The following is a 19,750-nucleotide window of genomic DNA, read 5'->3' as shown; positions in this document are numbered from 1 at the left end:
AGTAATGTATGTCCTAGCTTCCCAAAGTCATCTAACAGTTTCAAATTAAAAACTCCTTAACATGAAGTTCTGGGTTTTTCTTTCAATAAAACTTTTTTGAGACCGGCCTTTTGAGACAGTGTTGGTGTATTCTAGGCTGGCCTTGAACTTCACAGTGCTCCTCCTGTGTCAGCCTTTTGAGCACTGGGATTATAGGCATGCCCTGAAATGCCCTGCTCTTTTATTTTGTCTTTTAAGTAAAGCCAATTTTAATGTCTTCTAGACGTCAGTAGGCTTACTATATTATGAATGTTGTATTTAGTATTCATTTTAGGGGCAGCAGTGAGGTCAAAATATTTAAAAAATCTACAAACCATCTTCTTTTTTAAATACTTCTTTGAATTTTCTCAACTACTGATGTTAAGACTTTTGAGATAAAAAGTAAGCCAAAAAAAGTGGAATAAAGGGGTAATAGGATGTCAGACGGCATTTGTCTGTTATTAAAACAGTTCATCCATAAAGCATCTACTATATCATTACATAGTAGGTACTAATGAATAATTTAACTTTTTTTGAAACTCTCACATCAGGTTAACCAAACCTAGGTTAAAAATGGCTTCAAATTATGAATATTAGCCAAAACTCTTTAGTGTAAAACAAACTTAAAACTTTTTTTTTTTCATTTTATCTTTTATCTTTTCATTTTATCCTTCTTTTAGTTTCCAGATTTAGAAGAAAATTACTGAAAATACTTTCGGTATTTTCTTAAGTTCATTAAAGTGCAAGTGAGAACTTTACATATATCTTCAACTTAAAATCCTATAGTAATAACTCTGTCATAATATTTTAAAAAGTTATTAGAGATATGTAAAATTGCATGGTCTAGTATACCAATCCAGTAATATGACATAAATGGTATAACTTTATAATGATATATATGGCTTTTGTTTTTCCTGGACTCTTGATGACCCTTAATTTCTTTTTTCTGTTGTCACAGGAATTAGTAGCTGTTCCAAGTTCCTAAGCATCTATCGTGCTGAGCCTTTTAAAAATTCCTCTCTGTGTGTATGAAATATAATGCATATACTATAAAATCCACCCTGACCTGAGTCTTACATGCAAAGCTAAAAAACCCTCACAGGGACTTTGGCCTTGCATAACACTTCTTAGAGCACTAAACTGAAGACAACTTTTAAAATGCCCTTTGCACACAAAGGAAATGCAGTAAGTTAAAGTTAAAATTTACCCCAAAGCTTAAAGTGTGACTACTGTACTTTAAAAGTTATTTCTTCCTGTTACAGATCTAGAGTTCTTTGAAATAGCTCAGTTTTTATCTTTTAAAAGTTGAATTCGATTGGTCTAAATTCACCATATATGAAATTTCTGTGTCAGGTATTTTCATCATGAGAAACAAGAAATTTGTGTTCTATAGGTTCTTTTTTTTTTGTTATAGTTTATTTTAAAAATCTTTATCCAAAAATGTTTTTTAAATTATAAAACTAAGTTATTTGGAGGTTCTGAGCAGATGATACTAGATAGGATGATTTTTTAAAATTTGGTTTTTGCTTCTGGCTTTTTCTCCCTAACATGCCCAGCCCTTTTTATTTATATTTTTAAATTTTGAGACAAAAGTCTTACTAAGCTACCCAAGCTGGGCTTGAATTGTGATATTCCTACCTCAGCTTCCCTAAGTGTTCAGGCTGCAGGTGTGAGCTGCTGAGCTACTTGCTTCTGACTCTAATTGCCATATCAGAATCTTATTAGAAGCTGAGTGTGGTGGCACATGCCTGTAATCCCAGCAATCTGGAGGCTGAGGCAGAATGATTGCCCTGAGTTCAAGGCCAGCCTGCCTACATAGTGAGTTCAAGACAAGCCTGAACTACATAGTGGGACCCTGTCTTAAAAGCACAAAATAAAACTCAAAAAGAATCTTATTAGAGTTATTCTTTTGTGTATGCTGCTTTCAAAATGTATCTGGGCCTTGAACAACTATTTGTAAAACGACAACATCAAGTAATGATTTCTTACTCTTTTTTTTTTTCTCTGAATGTATGTACTATTTCTACCTATTTTCTGTTTTGTTTAATCTTTAAATAAAAAAAAAACTTTAAAAAAAACCAAAATGTATCTGGGGAATGTGTAAAAATCCTTTTGATGTGCTGCTTTTCCTAGGAGGACACTAAACCTTTATTTTGGAGAACAAGAGTGATCTCACAGGCTCAGTTTGCTTAGCATAATGCATGTTATTTGAGAAATATATAGTTGTGTTATTTGGGGGACCTGAATGATACAGTTTAGAATTTAAAATCTGTGGTTTGTTGTGTAAAATATTATGTTGAACTAACTAAGGTTTTTCTACTGGACTTAAAAACACTAGACCCCCAAACAAAAAAACAAAACAAAAAATGAAAAAGAAAAGAAGGGGCTGGAGACATAGCTCTGTGGCCTGGCAAGCATGAGGCCCTGAGTTAAATTTTTGGTTACGCCTCCAAATAAAAAAAAAAAAAAAAAAAAAAAAAAAACTCCACCTGTTTTTTTTTTCCCTATATAGTCTCTCATGGAACACTATCAGATATTAAACTAATATAATGTTAAAATATATGCTCTGTGACCTATAGTGTTTTAGTATTTATTGGCAGCAAAACATGACCAATAATATTTAACATAGTGCTTTGTCTGTTAATCTATTGCACCACACATCCATACTATGAGGGCTGTCTGTTTTATCCACTGCAATGCTCCCACCACCTAAAATAAAGCCTGTGAAGGGCTGGGGGTTTAGCTCAGCAGCATAAGCACCAGCCTGGCAAGTGTGAAGTCTTGAGTTCGATCCCTGGTGCCAGTAATAATAATGATGATGATAAAGCCTTGCAAAACATGATCAGTACGTATTTAGTGAATGAATTAATATGCATTTTGGGGATTGTTTCTAATTTGATACCTTTGTATGAGCCTTGTTTGTTTGATAGTCTGTTACTAAATATCTGTAGATTGGATTGATTTTATTTGTGATTTTTTTTTAAGTAAGCCCGCATTTTCTGATCATATATATTGCTAATTAGGAAAAACAATGTAACTAAAAACTGTTAAAAGCATTGCTTCCACTTATATAGTTTTTGCATAGAAATGATTTTATAGAAAAAGTTTCCTTCATTAAGAAACAAAATCCAAAAGGAGTAATGTTTGACTTTAAAGCAAATGAAAAATGTTCCTTGACCAGTTGCCTACAGCTGATGAGCTCCAGCAAGAGCGAAACCAGTTCTCACGTACTGAAAGTTTTGAAGTGTGAATTGGTCCTGTAGTACTGTGTCAGAAACAACTGTAAGGAAAATAAATGCTTGAATTAAGAGCAATTTTGTGACTAACGTTTTAAAATACAGTATTTCTCCTAATGATTAAATTATTAAAAGTTAAAGTCTTTTTACTTTGAAAAAGCAACATATTATGATATCTACATGTATATTTGTAATTGGTAGTTAGTACATATATCTGTGAATGAGTTTGATTTGTACAAGCATTTCTAAATTTAATAAATGAATGTTTAGTTTCCGTGACAACTTCCCTCCCCAAAGAGAAAAACCTGGATAGCATCCAAGTTAGTCTGCATTATTAACATTGCCTGCCAGAACACTAAGCTATTTTTTCCTAGTTAATTGTGGACATAACCAAAGTCTCTTTTATGTCATGTTATTTATTTATTTTTGGTTTGTTTTTGTCTGCTACCATTGTTGAGTGGTTTTTAAGCCTTTAGAGATAGATAGATAGGTAGGTACCTTTAACTCCTTTTTTTTTTTTTTTTTTGATCTTCTGTCAGTACAAATTTGAGTGTGAGAAAATTAAGTTTGCAAGCTCCAAGTGGTTATCAAATGCCAGTTTACATGATGACTTTTTCAAGGATCATGAGCATATTACTGATAGATACAGAAAATACTTAACTTTTGAGGTTAGATGTAGCCTTTCTTAATTTACAAGACATTCTAAACTTAGGTAATAAAGTAGGATAGTCACCCTTCCCCCCAGAAAAATATTGAGCAGGATATAAGATAAATTTTTATTGTTCTGGGCTGTCTTCCAAATTATTAAATCTTACTGTTACCTACTAAGTGCTGTTTGGACCCCAGATCGTTATGTAAACCCAGTAAGTCTCACTGGATTTACTGAACATTTTTGCAGTGAGTATAAATGCAGTAGCAAATCTATATGTCAGATTTATCTATTATTACCACCACATTGCTTGATACTTAAGGATTTTGATTCAGTTCAGAGTGAGGTTCCTTTTGAAAGAACAGAAGTCATTTAAAAAGTGGAAGACTGCCTGTTCAGATATATTGTGTGAAAGGCACTATCTGCTTGCTGAATATAAATACAGTATGTTTTAATTTTACATGTCATTTTTGATGGTGTGATGAGGGAAAATTTGAAGAAACGTGACTTTAGAGTCAATCATGCAGTCAAACATTAGTATCTAGATAGCTGGAAGAGAAAATATTTCAGATGGAAGTAACATGGTAGATTGTTTGGATGAATGTAAAACTCGTAAATGATAGTGAAGCACTAGAATTGTAGGAATGTGTTAGATAAGAGTGGAAAAGTAGTACAACTGTAACTGTTACTGAACAATCTCAACTTGGGGATACAAATGAAAAGGTTATTTATTGTGCTGCTAGTGATCACATTCAAGATCTCACAAGTGCTAGGCAAACACTCTGACATTCTTCAGCTCTATTTTTCTAAAAAAATGAGTCTTGTTTTTCCCTGCCTTTGAGACAGGGCATTGTTGCATAGATCAGGCTTTAATTTTTAAATGAGTCTCTATTGAGAAGTCTCATTAAACACTGCATGAAACATTCCCAGCCTGTCACCTTTCTTCTGAAGTGCACTCCCATATGGTCTGATGTTATATAGCATGTACATTACTTTTGATGATCATGGGAATTAGGATAGGTTCCTGTCATTTAAAAAAATAACAATAAAATCACGTTCTTGAAGAAAATTGAAATTACTAACCCCTTAGCCTGAAGAGGTGTAATCTGATTGAGACTGGTTCAGCCCCTTTGTCTTCCAAGCCCAGCCTAATTGGGGGAAGCCAGCCAGCCTGCAGAGGCAGAGCTTTTATCTCAATCTTTTAAAGAGGAAAGAAACCCTTGGCCTCATTCTGGTTCTGGCTGCATTTGATGGTGACCTTTGATGTGTGTGGACGTTATAGGGCCAGTTGTAGTTCCTGGGTCCTTTTGCCACTGAAGACAACCTTCAAGAATGTGATTTTGTTGTTGTTGGTTTTTTTCCTTTTTATCAGTACCGGGGATCGAACTCATGACTACCTGCTTGCAGGGCAGGTGCTTATGCCGCTGAGCTAAATCCCCAGCCCCTGTTGTTGTTTTTTTTTTTTTTTTTTTTTTTTTTTTTAACAAAAGCAGGTCCCCTGTGTTTTGCAGAGCCAGTATCTTCAAACTTTAACCCTCTTCTCTGGATTGGGCAGCCTGTCACTTGATCTGATGCTTTCTCACCCCTAGGCTATCCCAAGTAACCTGTGTTTGTATTACCTTTGTTCCTTTATTTGGAGTTGTAGGCAGGGAAATAGGAGATGGAGGAAAATTGACAAATCAGCAGTTAGATGTTCCTTATTTGATGTGACCAGAGGCCTGGATATGTTCTGGGATGGGGATGTTAATGATAGAAATGCAGATCTGAAATTGTTAAGAGAACATGAGGACAAATTCAAGGAAGGAGTCAGATGACTAAGAAAAATGGTACCATTGACCAAAAAATTAGGGGAAAAAAGTAGAAAAGATTAGTTGGAGGTATGTAATTATAAAACTATAATTATGATTTTGAATTGGCTCTGTTGAGTTTGAAATTATGGAGAAACATCCACGAAAAATGCCTGTACTCAGAGAAACTTTAATGCAGAGACACACATACACTAAGAAGAAGATAAATAGATATCTAACTCAAGGATACAAGACTGAAAATGATTGTGTAGGTCAACTGTTAGTTGTAGCTTCAAGTTAACCTAAGTTGACGAATTCTAAGAGGAAAAAAGACTAGGATTGAACCTGGGTTCAAGTGAGAGAATAATGAACTGGTATTTGCTTAATGTTTTTCTGTTGACAAATCATGGCACACAGCCACAAAGTCATTGATAAAGTTCTTTTCAACTGTATGCTGGGTAGTTACAATGCCTTTATAGTCTTATTCTCTCTTTAAAAATTTTTGTATCCCCTATCAATTACTTTCTGACTGCTTTAGTCTCCAATTCTGTTGGAATAGCATTGAATAATCATGTTTAAAACTGCTTCATTTTTGGATTTCTTAATTGATAGAGTTCATCAGTAACACATTCACAAATTATTAAAGTGCATTACTATAGGTAAGGTAATGTTCAGTGTACCTGCTTGAAACTCATTTGACTTTATACTAGATTTTAGAATATATCATGCATATGAAACTTTTTATTTACTTAACTGTGTATATTTGTGTTTTCTAAACCAATCCTTTAACACTAGTGTGAGCTTTGGCTTGGTTATTGATAACAACATATTGATAATTTTTGTGTAGTTGCTTTGAAATAAATGTTATGCAGAGAAGCAGAGTACTAAGGTCAATGGGCTACATTGATTGATTCCTGAAAGCACTTTCTAAATTGACAGATAGGGATACTTATCAGACAAACTGGCCTTCCTCTAATTTTCTGTATTCCTAGAATAATGTTCCTCAAATACTAATTTTATCACATCATTTCTGTGCTTATAGATTTTAATTTGACAGCTGGGCATAGTGGTGCATGCCTGTAATCCCAGCACTCAGGCCGAGGCAGGAGGATTGCTGTGAGTTTGAGGCCAGCCTGTACTGCATAGTGATACTCTTATCTCTAAAAAGGATTTTAATATGACTAATATTTCAGAACCTATGTGATAGAAATTATATGTAATCAAGTATATGAGCATTAAAGTTTATTATTTGTCCTTACTAACAAAACTCAGTCCTGCTTAGTATTCTAACTAACCCTTTTCTATCCTCTTACCACAATCTCTTTCATAATCTGATGCAAACATGGAACTTTTTGTTATGTGAAAATTTTATTTTGTTGATCTTCCATTAATATATATCTCATTTGGAAGTCTGTTCTACTTTTTGTCCAAACAGTTGTCTGCCTACTTTTTAATCTAACTTCATAAAGCTTTCACAATTCATCTGTCTTGCATATGCTTTGTTGATACCTGACAGAAGAGGTTGGCAAGTCAAACATTGTAAGATTTTGTATTTATCACAAGGTAGTATTTAAAGTTGGCTAATTTTTATAAATTAATTGAATTCATAACCTCTGTAAATGATACCAAAATATATTCTAACCTTATCAAATTAATTTTAATAGCGCTTTTTTTGACCTGGCGGTGCATATGGACTCCATTTGATTTGCACTGAGCATTGATTTGTTCCTGATGAGGTCTGAAAATCACCATGGTACTTCCCGGATGTTGCCTGCATGAAAATTAATTTTTATCTGGAATCCTTCATGTTCTATTTCCTTTTATTTCTGAGTTAGGCCTCTGAGTTATAGGTAGCTATGTCTTGCTATTGTCTAGTTTTCTTTCTCAGTAAATTTTTACCCTCATGAAAGTACATTGTTTTGTGGTTTCTCTTCTAGTGCTTTTCATTGCTGCTTTCCTTTTCTTAATATTTTTCATATAGATCTTGCTATTATCTTTTCCTCTCACAGAACTAAAGGAATTCTACATATATTTTGGCACTAATGCTTCAAGTTACAAGTATTATTTTTTGTCTAATACCTTTAAAGGGATGATTGGGGAGTGCCAGACTGAAACAGAAGTTAGTAACTTGGCTGACTGAAGAGAAGGACAGACAGACTTTGTATAGTCAGCTTGGTTTGACTGTTTTCTTTCTTCTCAAAGGCTTTTATAAATGTATTCTTACTGATAAAATTTGTGATCTTGGTTAATCTGTATCATGGAGTGTATGCAAAGATTTACATGGTCTTGCTTTAAAAACTTTTAAAAATTTTGATGTTTTAATTTCTCAGATGTAAAACAAAAATCAGGAGTGGATTTGAAGAAATGGAAAGTGAATTGGTACCAGTCAGCATGTCAGAGATTGAACACATAGCCTCCATTTCTTCTGAAAAACATGTTGGAAAAACACCTGAGTTAACAGAAGACTCATGTAACTCACTTTCTGGTGATGAGAGCTCCAAATTAGTAAAGGAATCTGAACTGTTGTCATTAAACCTTGACAAAATCTTATGTCAGCCTAATGAACACTGTCAAACTGAAGCTTCTGAAAATTATGTTCCAGATCACAGTGGAGGTGAGGATTCTTGTGCTAAAATAGACACATGCCCTGAAAATTCTGAACAAACAGCTAACTTTTCCAGTGGAGATTTCACAAAGCAAATGTCAACAAGTGAAACTGAACAGACAGTAACACAAATATTGGCAGAATTAAGGTCATCTACATTTACAGAGGCTGCTAATCAAAAGGCTTATTCAGAAAGTCCGTATGATACAGACTGCACCAAGGAACTTATTTCAAAAATAAAGACTGTTTCAATATCGGAAGATTTGGAAAAAATGGAATCTGAACTCTTATCTACTGAGTTTGCAGAACGCCAAGTACCAAATGGAATGAATAAAGGAGAACATGCATTAGTTCTGTTTGAAAAGTGCGTGCAAGATAAGTATTTGCAACAAGAACATACTATAAAAAGGTAAACTTGTTTCTTTAGGTAGCTGTTTCATAGGGATTAGAAATTGTATTCTTGTAAGGAAAATATCACCTTGTCTATTTTTAATTCCGTAATAGAACCGTGCACATAGTTGCTAAAACTATATTTACTAAATAATTAAACAAATGTGAACAACTTTTAGTAATTTAATATTTTAAATATAAAATAAATAAATAATGTAAGTTCATTAAAGAGCTAGAACATTTTATAGTGGTGACCAAAGTGTTTGTTTTTTAAAAATTATTTTACAATTCTGAGTTTTAAACTGGGCACCTTGTACATGCTGATAAGTGCTTTCCCAGCTACGCTATATACTCAGCCATGTTCTTTATTTTTATGAGACTGTAGAACAGTGGTGGCAAACTTATGCACATGTGTTATTTTTCTTTTAAGACAAAAGATGTTAATGTATGAGTTTTTTTTTTCTAAACGAAAACCTTACTATTCAGGTTTAATTGTAGTGTTGGGACTTTGTGATAAATGAGTTTGGGGCTGCATTTTGGACACTTGTCTCTAAAGGGTTTGATATCACTAATACAGAAGGGCACTTGTTTTCAGGAGCACTTGTTTTCAAACAATTTCGTTTGCAGATGAAAGCATTTGGCAAATTTTGTTTTTGTTTGCAAACACTACATTGAGTGACAGACACACAGTGGCCATCTTTCCTGCACAAGCATACCTGACAATCTTTTCCATAATTGTAAGCAAATTAAGTTCATGAACTGAGGTACCACTATCTGTCAAAAATAAGAGAAATTCAGAAGAAAATTAGAAGGCATAAAGTTTGTTTCCTTAAAATTCTCACTATAAATTAATTGGTTTAAAAAATTAAAATTTAAAGGCAGACAGGTTAGTTGATTATTATCTAGTAAATAACACAGACTTCTGTTTTTAGATGTCTTAAATTTGTACACTTCCGTTTTAACAGTAGTTTAATTTCATTCTATATTTTTATTCTACGTTTGTATAGCTAAGTGATGAATATATTTAGGTACTCTTGTAACCTCTAAGAAAGGGGAATAGAATATTACTCTTCATTAAATACATACTGATACATACAGATTCTTTTTTTAAAAAAAATATGATACTTAAAAAGCTGTCCTTTAAATTAGGGGGGAGTGTGTGTATAATGTGTGTACCACAGTCCAAATATTGCTTGATATGGAATTGGCTTCTCATGATCTCCTTGCTTCTACTCTACCAGAATATCCTGTTCAATGGATCAGTTTTCCCCAAGCCAGCTGGTTTACTCAATGAACTTTAACTTCTTAATATTTAGGGCCAGTCTCCCGTTTTCTGTATTTTAGCTTATTTTTAGTTGTGATAAAATGGACATAAAATTTACCATTTTATCATTTTAAAAAATTTATAGTTCAATACTACTAACATATGTTCACATTATACAGACAACCTAAAGAATTTTTCACCTTGTGATCTGAAACTCTACCCATTGAACTATAACTCCCTATTTCCCCCAGGACCCAGTTCCTGGCAGATACATTCTGCTCTCTGTTTCTGTGAATATGATTACTCTTGATACATCATTTAAGTTAAATCATATGGTGTTTGTCTTTTTGTCAGTCTTATTTTATTTCACCTAGCATACTCAGTTTATCCATATTATAATGTGTATTGGAGTTTCCATCCCTTTTTTTTCAGCACTTGCAGTTAAATCCAGGGCTTTTGCACTAAGCTATTTCCCCAGCCCTTTTTATTTTTTATTTTGAGACTGTGGCTCTTGCTGAGTTACCAAATTGCCAGACGGAGCTAGAACCTTGTTATCCTCCTACCTTGGGCTCCCAGAGTGCTGGGTGTGTTAAAGGCAAATGTTGCCACACTTGACTAGAATTTCCATACTGTTTAAAGTTGAGTATTTTGTAACATTCTGTGTGTATGCCACATTGTGTTTATTCATTCATGGACATTTGAGTTCCTTCTACATTTTGACTATTCTAAATAATGCTGCTCGTGGAAACAGTTGTACAAAAAAATCTTCAAGATTCCAATGCCCTTCTTAATACTATCCCAAAATAATGTTCCTATTTATATTCTTATTGGGATAGTGCTATTATGTGAATAAATGTCTACTGTACTTTTTTATACTTGAACTGTCAGTGTTTCTACCACTTGTACTTTTAAAAGGTAGCTTTCTCATTTCCCTTTTCTCTGTACCTATTATTTTAGATTATCTCCTTGAGATATCCTCTCATGTATCTTCATTTTGCTTAGATGTGAACTGTAACATTTTCATATATCTCTTGTAAATTTTATGGTATATATTTAATAATAATAAGAGAGTAACACACTATTAATTATGTGCCCGACAGATTATATGTATTAACTCATGGAATCTTCTGTGTGATACTATTATTAGTACTGTTATCTCCATGTAGTAGTAGTAGTAGTAGTAGTAGTAGTAGTAGTAGTAATATCCCCATTTTAGAAATGAGGAACCTGAAACACATAAATTGTGTTACTTGTTTTCAGAATCACTTGCAAGTCAATATAAGACTAAAACCGGAGCCTTTTTGTTTGGCTTTAGAGGTTTTATAAGTGTAGTTATTTGAAGTCAACTAGTTAAAAATTGTTACATTTATCTAATGATTTTAGGTGTATAAAAAATTGATTTTAGAGGGGTTCCATCCTTTCAGAGTAGAGGCAGCATGTAGAGTTCTTAAACAGAATCCTGGAGCTGGGATAGTCCTCATTCTCTTTGCTAGCTCTGCTACGTTGGCCAAACTGTTAAAGGCTTTTCATCTCTGAGCACAGTACTTATCTAATGGGACATTAAGATGTTACAGAGGTCATGTATTATTTTCAATGTAGGTTGATCTTCGTTTACATACATAACCTTTTCAATTGCAAATGAGATGCTTTGTTGATTCAGGTCAGCTGTGAAACAACTCAGTTTTTAAAATTTTTACCTTCATTTAATTTTTATGAAAAAGATGTTTCATTTTCTTTGAAATTTTCACCTATCCATATATTTCCAAATGTATTTCTTGGTACTTCCATTCCTTTGTTTTGTCCCAGCTTTACTAAGGACAAAATTGTACATATTTTAGGTGTACACCATGATAATGTAATACTTTGTGAAATGATTAGCACAATTAAATTAGATAACTTTGTGTGTCAAGATCTACTTTCAACAAATTTCAAGTATATGTTACTAATTGTTATCACTGTATTTTACAGTAAGTCTCCAAGAGTTATTCAACTTAGAACTGAAAATTTGTAGCCTTTGACTAACATCTCCCCTGACAACCACCATTCATTGTTTTTTTATTCTTGTATTTTCTAATATATCAATGTTTTCCAATGTCCCAACCAAAATTTTTACTTAGAAACAGGTATGGAAATAATGTATATTTGGCATGTAAGAATCACTTTGGTCTGTGGTTGTAGCTCAGTAGCAGAATGCTTGACTAGCAGATGTGCCTTGGATTTGATCTCCAACATTGCAGTACACAAAACAGCAACAACAAAAGCAAAAACAATTTGAATGTTTGTGTGTTTTTTCTTCTTTCCCCCTCCTTTAATTCTGAATTGTAGCCAGGATTCTTATCTCAAGTTTTCTGTGGAAAATTGATTATAATCTTAATCATATAAATAAGTTAAAACCACTATGTCATGAATGGCTTAAATAAACATGAATGCTGCATTTGCCTCTTTCTCAAACATTTGTATGTTTATTTCTTCACTGAATTCCTGTGTTCAAGTACCAGTTCCTTAGAGAGACCTGTCACTATTTTCTATCATCTTGTCTTCCTTTATGACTACTTTCTATCATCTTCTCTTCTTTTATGTTTTTAATAGGATTTAATCACTGTGTAACATACATGTTTACATGTGTGTATTTTAATTTTCTTTCTTAGAATGTAAGCTCCAAGAGGGGCAAAGATTATTTGCTTGCTGACATACTATTATCTGCATACAGAATAATAAGGTACACAGTAGCTACCCAGTAATCATGTGTTGAATGAATGTGTGATCCTCTAACAGAAGTGCAAAAAGCCTAAGCTTATGACTTCAGAACTCAGGTCAACCACTTACTAGTTGTATGACCTAGAACAAGTTGTAGGCTTCACTTTTAAGTTCATAAAACAAATTATGATGAAAATTTCATAAACTTACTTTGAATATTAAGTAAAATAACACTTTTTTAAGGCTAAACTTGGCAAATAATAGGTGTGCAGAAAGTGTTAGGTAGTAGCTATTACTATTAACCTACAATACCTGTTTCTTAGTTATGTAGATCTGAGCATTTGGTGGACGGTTTTAATCTAAAGCTGGATTTCTCACCGTTGGCCCTATTGCCATTTTGGGCCAAATAATTGTAGCCCTGGTGGCTTCCTTGTGAATTGTAAGAAACCTGACAGCATTTCTTATTTCTCCCCACTAGATAGCAGTAGCAACCCTGTTTCTCTTGATTTTAAATTTCTAGGAAAAAGTTAATACCTGATTGGCCAGAGAATGTTTTGCAAAATATCTGATGAATGGATAAACAAAACAAATGCTTAGGTTCATGTCTTAAGTTGAGCTGCATTTCTTCATTAGACAGGATTAGAGATATCCTAGCATTAATAAAGTACAGTCACATAATGACAAGGACACTTTCTGAGAAACGTATAAATTTTGTCCTCTTTTTAGTGTCAGGAATCAAACTCAGGACCTCGAACTCGCCAGGCAGGTGCTTGACCACAGAGCTATAGCCCAGCCCCAAAATTTTGTTCTTGTGTGAAAATATTTTATTGTAAAAAGATTATTGAGGGATGTTAACTTAAAATGATACATATCTGTACGCTAATCTTTAGATAGATTATATTTCTCACTATTTCTCCATTTTTAGTTATGTCTTATTCATACTACCCTTTTATATTTAGGTTAATTAAAGAAAATAAGAAGCATCAAGAACTCATCCTAGACATTTGTTCAGAAAAAGACAGTTTAAGAGAAGAACTTAAAAAAAGAACAGAAACAGAGAAGCAGCATATGAGCACAATTAAACAGGTAAAAAGATAAAAAATTTTAAAGACCATCCTTTAGATAATCCTGAAAATTTATATGTAAATTGAAATTCTGCAACTGAAATGTTTTAAATGCAGAGAATTGCTTGTTATTTAAAGCATTCTCTTATGAAGTGGAATCATAACCTGACTTTCTTATATGTAAATTCCTACTTTTATGGTTTGTGTGACTATTCTAAGTATAATAGAACTTACAATGTTCAAAATAATAAGGTGATTTGATTTGATTGTCAACTAGATTATTTTTAACCAAACAAGGGAAGAAGCAATAACTAACTAAAAGTATATTTCCAGCATGGAATTTGTGTTACACTTACATTATAATGCAGTTTCATTCTCAGTGTTTTTATGAACTACACTATGAATACTGGGTCTTACACTTTAAATTGTATCTGGCTAACTTCCCCAAGCCTTTTTCTTTCTTTTTTAAATAAGCGCGAATAGATAGATCAATAAAGAACATTTTTAGTCCTAATAACAAAGCTGAGCTGTTATCTTTGAGTTGGGTTTTCCTTCTATGGACAGGACTAGAGGCACTTTAGCTGTAAAAGTAAGTTAGGGCTGGGGACATAGCATGCAACACAGCATTTATCTGAGAAGCAGGGAGTTCTGAGTTTGAGTCCCAGTACACCCCCCCCCCCAAAAAAAAAAAGAAGTTAAGCAAGTGATTATGTTGTAAGAAATGCATCATTAGGTGACTTCATCCTTGTTTGAACATCATAGGGTATACTTAACCAAGATGCCTGCACCACTAAGTGAAATATAATCTTATGGGACCGTACATGCAATCCACTGACAGAAACTTTATGTAGCTTGTCATTGTCATTTCCTTTTGCTTCATCTTTCATAGTTACATAACGAAAGTAAAAGTAAGTAATTGGTAATAAAGTTAAACCAAGTTTATGCCTTGTGTGTATTTAATGTACCTGTATACAGCTGGAAGATAATGACATTTATAAATTTTTATGCATGGTATTTAAATCCCGGCTTGTTTGTGTTCTAGGACCACTCCAGGTAAATCAAACTTCAAAGGTTAAAGTGTAAAGAAGTGTTAATAATGGTACCAACCCATATATTTTGGTAGTTAGATAATTGCTGATGACCAAAACTTTATGATACATATCTGTACTCATAGTATTCATATGTATCATTCATATGATACATATCTGTACTCATAGTATTCATAGTGTAGTTCATAAAAACACTGAGAATGAAACTATTATAATGTATGTGTAACACAAATTCCATGCTGGAAATATACTTTATGAGCAGGTGAAATGAAAGCAGAGCTCTTGCTTTCACCTGCTTATTAGTGATTTTTGCCTTTTTAAAAGAGAATATTGAATCTGTCTTAGTCATATTGCTCACTGCTAACACACCCTACCTAGCACCCACAATTTAAAGGAAGAGAAATTTATTTGGCTTATAGTTTCTAGGTATTAGTCTGTAATCTGTGGCTCCAAGGCAGGGAAGTATGGCAGAGGAGCATCACAGAGAAACAGCTGCTCACATCAAGGAGTTGAGGAAGCAGGGGTGGACAAGGGAAGAGCGGGTGGACAAGGGAGGGGAGGTAAGGCCTTCCTGCTCATTCCCACAGTGACCTTTCTCTTGCAGACTTCAGCTCCTAATAGCAAGTTGGCTTTGCCTCCCTTATTTTTATTTGTTTATTACAAATAATTTTATTGGTACACTTTTGATATACCTAATGATCACATTCATCACAGGGAGTTTGTACCTGTACATAATATATGCTAATTTTCCCCCCATTCCTCTCCCCTACTTTTACCTTGTTCCTCATTAACAAAGCTTTGTTTCTACTTTTTCTTTCTATGCTTTTTTTTCCCCCGTTTCTTTTCCCTCTTCCCCCTCCTTGTGTCTGATTTATTTTACTGTGAAAGTATGATCTGAAGTTGAATCCATTTACCTGAAAATGTCTCAGGTTTTCCTTCTTTATTGGGAGAGTAATACTTCGTTTTGTGTGTGTGTGTGTGTGTGTGTGTGTGTGTGTGTGTGTGTGTGTATCACATCTTCTGTATCCATTCATCTGTTGATATGCATCTGGGCTTTTTCTAAGATGTAGCTAATACAAATTGTGCTGTTATAAACATGGGTATGCATTCATTACTATAGTATGATACTTTTAAACTTTTCAAGAAAGATCAAAGAATAGCTGGGTCAAATGGAACCTCTAGTTTTAGTTTTTTGAGGATTCTCCATACTGATTTGCATATTGGTTGTGCCAATTTACACCCCTGCCAACAGTGAAGAAGGGTTCCTTTTTCTCCCATGGCTTTGCTAGAATTTGTTATTGGTTGGTTTCTTGATAGCCATTCTTTTTAGAGATGGAATCTCAGTGTTGTAATTTGCATTTGTTGAATGACCAGTGATGCTGAACATTTTTTCATATATTATTGTTTGTACTTCTTTGAAAATCGTCTGTTCATTTCAGATTCCCATTTTTGGACTAGATCTTTAAATTTGGGGGGGGTCTTGATTTTTTTGTTTGTTTGTTTGTTTTTTTTTTTTAGTTCTTTATACATTCTAGGTACTAGTCCTTTGTCTGAGAAATAGCTGGTAAAAATTTTTCCAATTCTGTGAGTTGTATCTTCACTCTATTGATAGTTTTTTGGGTTTTTTTCTGTGCATAATTTTTTTTAATAGGATAAGATCACAGTTGTTGATTCTTTGTGATATTTCCTGTGGGATTGGGGATTTGTTCAAGAGTTTTACCTATGCTTTCTTCTAGCTGACTAAGTATTTCTCTTAATATTTAAGATCTTTGATCAGTTTCAGTTTTAGTTTAGTGCATGGCGAGAGGTTTGGATCCAGGTTTAATCTTTGGCATGTGGAAAGCCAGATTTCCCAGCCTTATTTATTAAAGAGGCTTTCTTCCAGGGAAGGTGTTTGGCTCCTCTGTCAAGGATAAAGTGGTTGAGTGTGTCTAGAGTTGCATCTGCATCTTTTATTGTGTTCCATTGATCTTCAGATCTGTTTTTTTGCCAATATCATGCTGTTTGTTTTTAAATCTCTGTAGCTTTGTAATATAATTTCAAGTCAGAAATCATGATGCCCCTTCCCTTGTTTTTGTGGCCCAGAATTACTTTTAGGTATTCTAGGTCTCTTCTGATTCCAAATGAATTTTAGGAATGTTTCTATAGTTCTATAAGGTATGCTATTGGTATTTTGATCAGGATTGCTTTAAATCTGTGCAACAGCTTTGAACTTTGTCAAATGCTTTTTCCACATCTTTTGAGATGATCATGTGGTTTTGTCCTTGGTTCTGTTAATGTAGTGTATTACAATTATTGATTTTCATATGTTGAGCCATCCCTGCATCCCTGAGATGAATCCCAGTTGGTTATGTATATAATCTTACTGATGATTTGCTGTATTCTAGTTGCCAGTATTTTGTTAAGGATATTTGCATCTGTGTTCATTAGGGAGACTGGACTGTAGTTTTCTTTTTTGGTTACATTCTTCCCTTGTTTTAGGGTAATAATTGTTTTTAGGAATGAGGGGTATTGTTTTTCACTATAGTGGCATTAGATATCTCTAAACTTCTTGTAGAATTCAGTCACTACTACATCAGGACCTGTCTTTTTCTTTTTTGGTAGTTTTTAAATTACTTCTTCAATTTCATTGACTGATACTGGATTATTTAGTATTTTAATATCTTCTTGTTTCAGCTTTGGTAATTCATATGTCAGAGATTCTGTCCATTCTTCTGTGTTTTCCATTTTATTAGAGTAAAGGTTCTCAAAGTATCTTTTGGATTTCTGCAGGATGTTGTGATTTCACCCTTTTCACTGATAATTGGATTTGACCCTTTTCTTTCTTCTTTTCTTGATAATATCAGCTAAAGGTTTGTCTATTTAATCTTTCAAAGAACAAACTCTTAATTCATTGATTCTTTGTATTATTTTCTTAGTCTTAGTTGCATTATTTGCTGCTCAGATTTTTAAAATTTCTTTCTTCATATGTGCTTTGGGTTTAATTTTCTCTTTTTTAGATACTTAAAGTTTTTAGGTTATTTGAGTTCACACTTTTTTTCTCATGTGGAAATTTACTACTATAAATGTCTCCCATAGAGTTATTTTCATTGTGTCTCATAAGTTCCAGTGTATTGTAATTGGCGTTATTATTTTCCTCATAATAGCAAGTCAGCTATAATGCTCTTCAGAGCCACACCCATAGTCATACGAAGCTTTGAGGGGACATCTAGATCTGAACCATAATAATTCCCAAAATCACAGCTACTCTGTAATCCCTGCTACTCAGAGATGGAGGCAGATGAATTATAAATTGAAAGCCAGACTGAGCAATTTGGCAAGACTATCTCAAAACAAAATTTTAAAAGAGGGGGGTAGGTGTGGCTCAGTGGTAGAAATTGCTTGTCTATCATGCATGAGGTCTTGGGGTTCAATCCCCAGGACTGGAAAAAACAACATTAGGTTCATCTTGTTACTGTTTTGTTGTTACTCTTTTATTTATTTTTCAATTCAGTCCTTGTTATATGTCTATACAGGGCTTCGTGTTCTTCTTGAGACAGTTTTGGTAGTATTTTACTAATAACTGTCAGTTTCATCTCAAATTATTCATGGTGTTTGTCTTTTATTTCTGTGAATTTAGCAGTAATTTTTCATTTTGATTATAGTAATTTAGTCTTCTGTTTCAGTCTAGCTTAAAGTTAAAGTTCATTAATCTTTTCAAAGAACCAACTTTTTATTTTGATTGTTTCTTTACTTTTTATTGTCTATTTCATTTTTTCACTTTAATCTTTTATTTTCTTCTTTCAGTACTTTAAGACAGAAATTTAGGCTATTAATCTGAGATCTTTTTTCTTTACAGTATAGGTAGTGATTTTCTACTACATATTACATCTAGTAAGTTTGGCATGTTATGTATTTTTATTCATTGACTATTACTGATTTCCTTTGTGATTTTTCCCATTGATTATTTAAGCAGTATATTATTTAATTTTCACAAATTTGTGAGTTTCCCAAATTTCTTTCTGTGAATTTTCTATTATGACTAGAGAATATATTTTGTATGATACTAGTCTTTTATATTTGTTGAAACTTGTTTATAGCCTAGCATTTGTTCTATTTTGTAAAATACTCCATGTGCAGAAGATGTATATTCTGCTGTTATTGGATAGAGTTTTATATAGAGGTGTTAGATCCAACTGTTTTAAATGTAATTCAGATCTCTTCTTTGTTAATCATCTGCCTCTGTCCAGTTTTGGAAATAGGGTATTGAAGTCTCTAGGTATTAGTAATTTGCCTATTTCCCTCTTCATTTTGGTTAGTTTTGGGATTGGAGGGTTTTTTTTTTGTTTGTTTGTTTTTTTGGTGCATTTTGTTGCTGTGTTGTTAGATGTATGTTAGATCTCATTGATAAATTGATCTTTTTATCATTACGAAATGTCTTTCACCTCCTGTAACATTTTATTCCAGTCTCTTTTGTCTGTTACTACTATAGCTTTTCCCACTTTCCTATGATCGCTGTTCAAATGCAATTATCTTTTTCCATTTATGTTCAGTCTTCTATCATTCAAATGTGTGTCTCCTATAGAAAACATGTAGTTGGGTTTTGCTTTTCATTCCAGTTTGTCAGTTTCTACCTTTTGATATGATTATGTAATCCACTTTCACTTACTATTGAATTCATTTGGGTTTGCATTTGCCATTTTACTTTCTTCCCCCATTGCTCCTTCTGTGCTTTCTTTTGCTCCATTTAGTAATAAAGTATTTTTATTTTTTTCATTAGATTTTCACTACATTTCTTTAAATTATTCCTTGATAGATACCATAGGGCTTACAGTTTAATGTATCACAGTCTTCAGATTTATACTAATAAAATTCCAGTGGAACATAGAAACATTGCAAATAATTTTGATTTCTATAATTAGAGTTTATTCCTTACATTTGTTTATAATGTATATATTTCAGATATTAAGTCTGTTTGGTACAGCTATAAAAAAAACTAAAAGTAATTTTCT

The 19,750-nt window shown here is 33.2% G+C and overlaps 1 protein-coding gene across 3 annotated transcripts in view; it reads left to right on the top strand.

Moving 5' to 3' along the window:
• The window catches only part of Ccdc186 (coiled-coil domain containing 186), a 46,257-nt gene that overhangs the window by 2,630 nt on the left and 23,877 nt on the right, over positions 1-19,750 (top strand). For all 3 annotated transcript variants that reach the window (XM_063244775.1, XM_063244774.1, XM_063244773.1), the window contains exons 2-3: positions 8,021-8,704; positions 13,606-13,732. In XM_063244775.1, coding sequence (XP_063100845.1) covers positions 8,055-8,704; positions 13,606-13,732 — 777 coding nt within the window. In that variant the 5' untranslated portion in view covers positions 8,021-8,054. The remainder of the gene's footprint in view (positions 1-8,020; positions 8,705-13,605; positions 13,733-19,750) is intronic.

The sequence above is a fragment of the Cavia porcellus genome, unplaced genomic scaffold (assembly GCF_034190915.1).
Source record: "Cavia porcellus strain 051 isolate PalLab524CR breed Dunkin Hartley unplaced genomic scaffold, mCavPor4.1 scaffold_2, whole genome shotgun sequence".
In the NCBI taxonomy this organism is placed as follows: domain Eukaryota; kingdom Metazoa; phylum Chordata; class Mammalia; order Rodentia; family Caviidae; genus Cavia; species Cavia porcellus.
The sequence above is the reverse complement of the archived record's forward strand: the minus strand, read 5'-3'. Positions and strand labels throughout refer to the sequence as shown.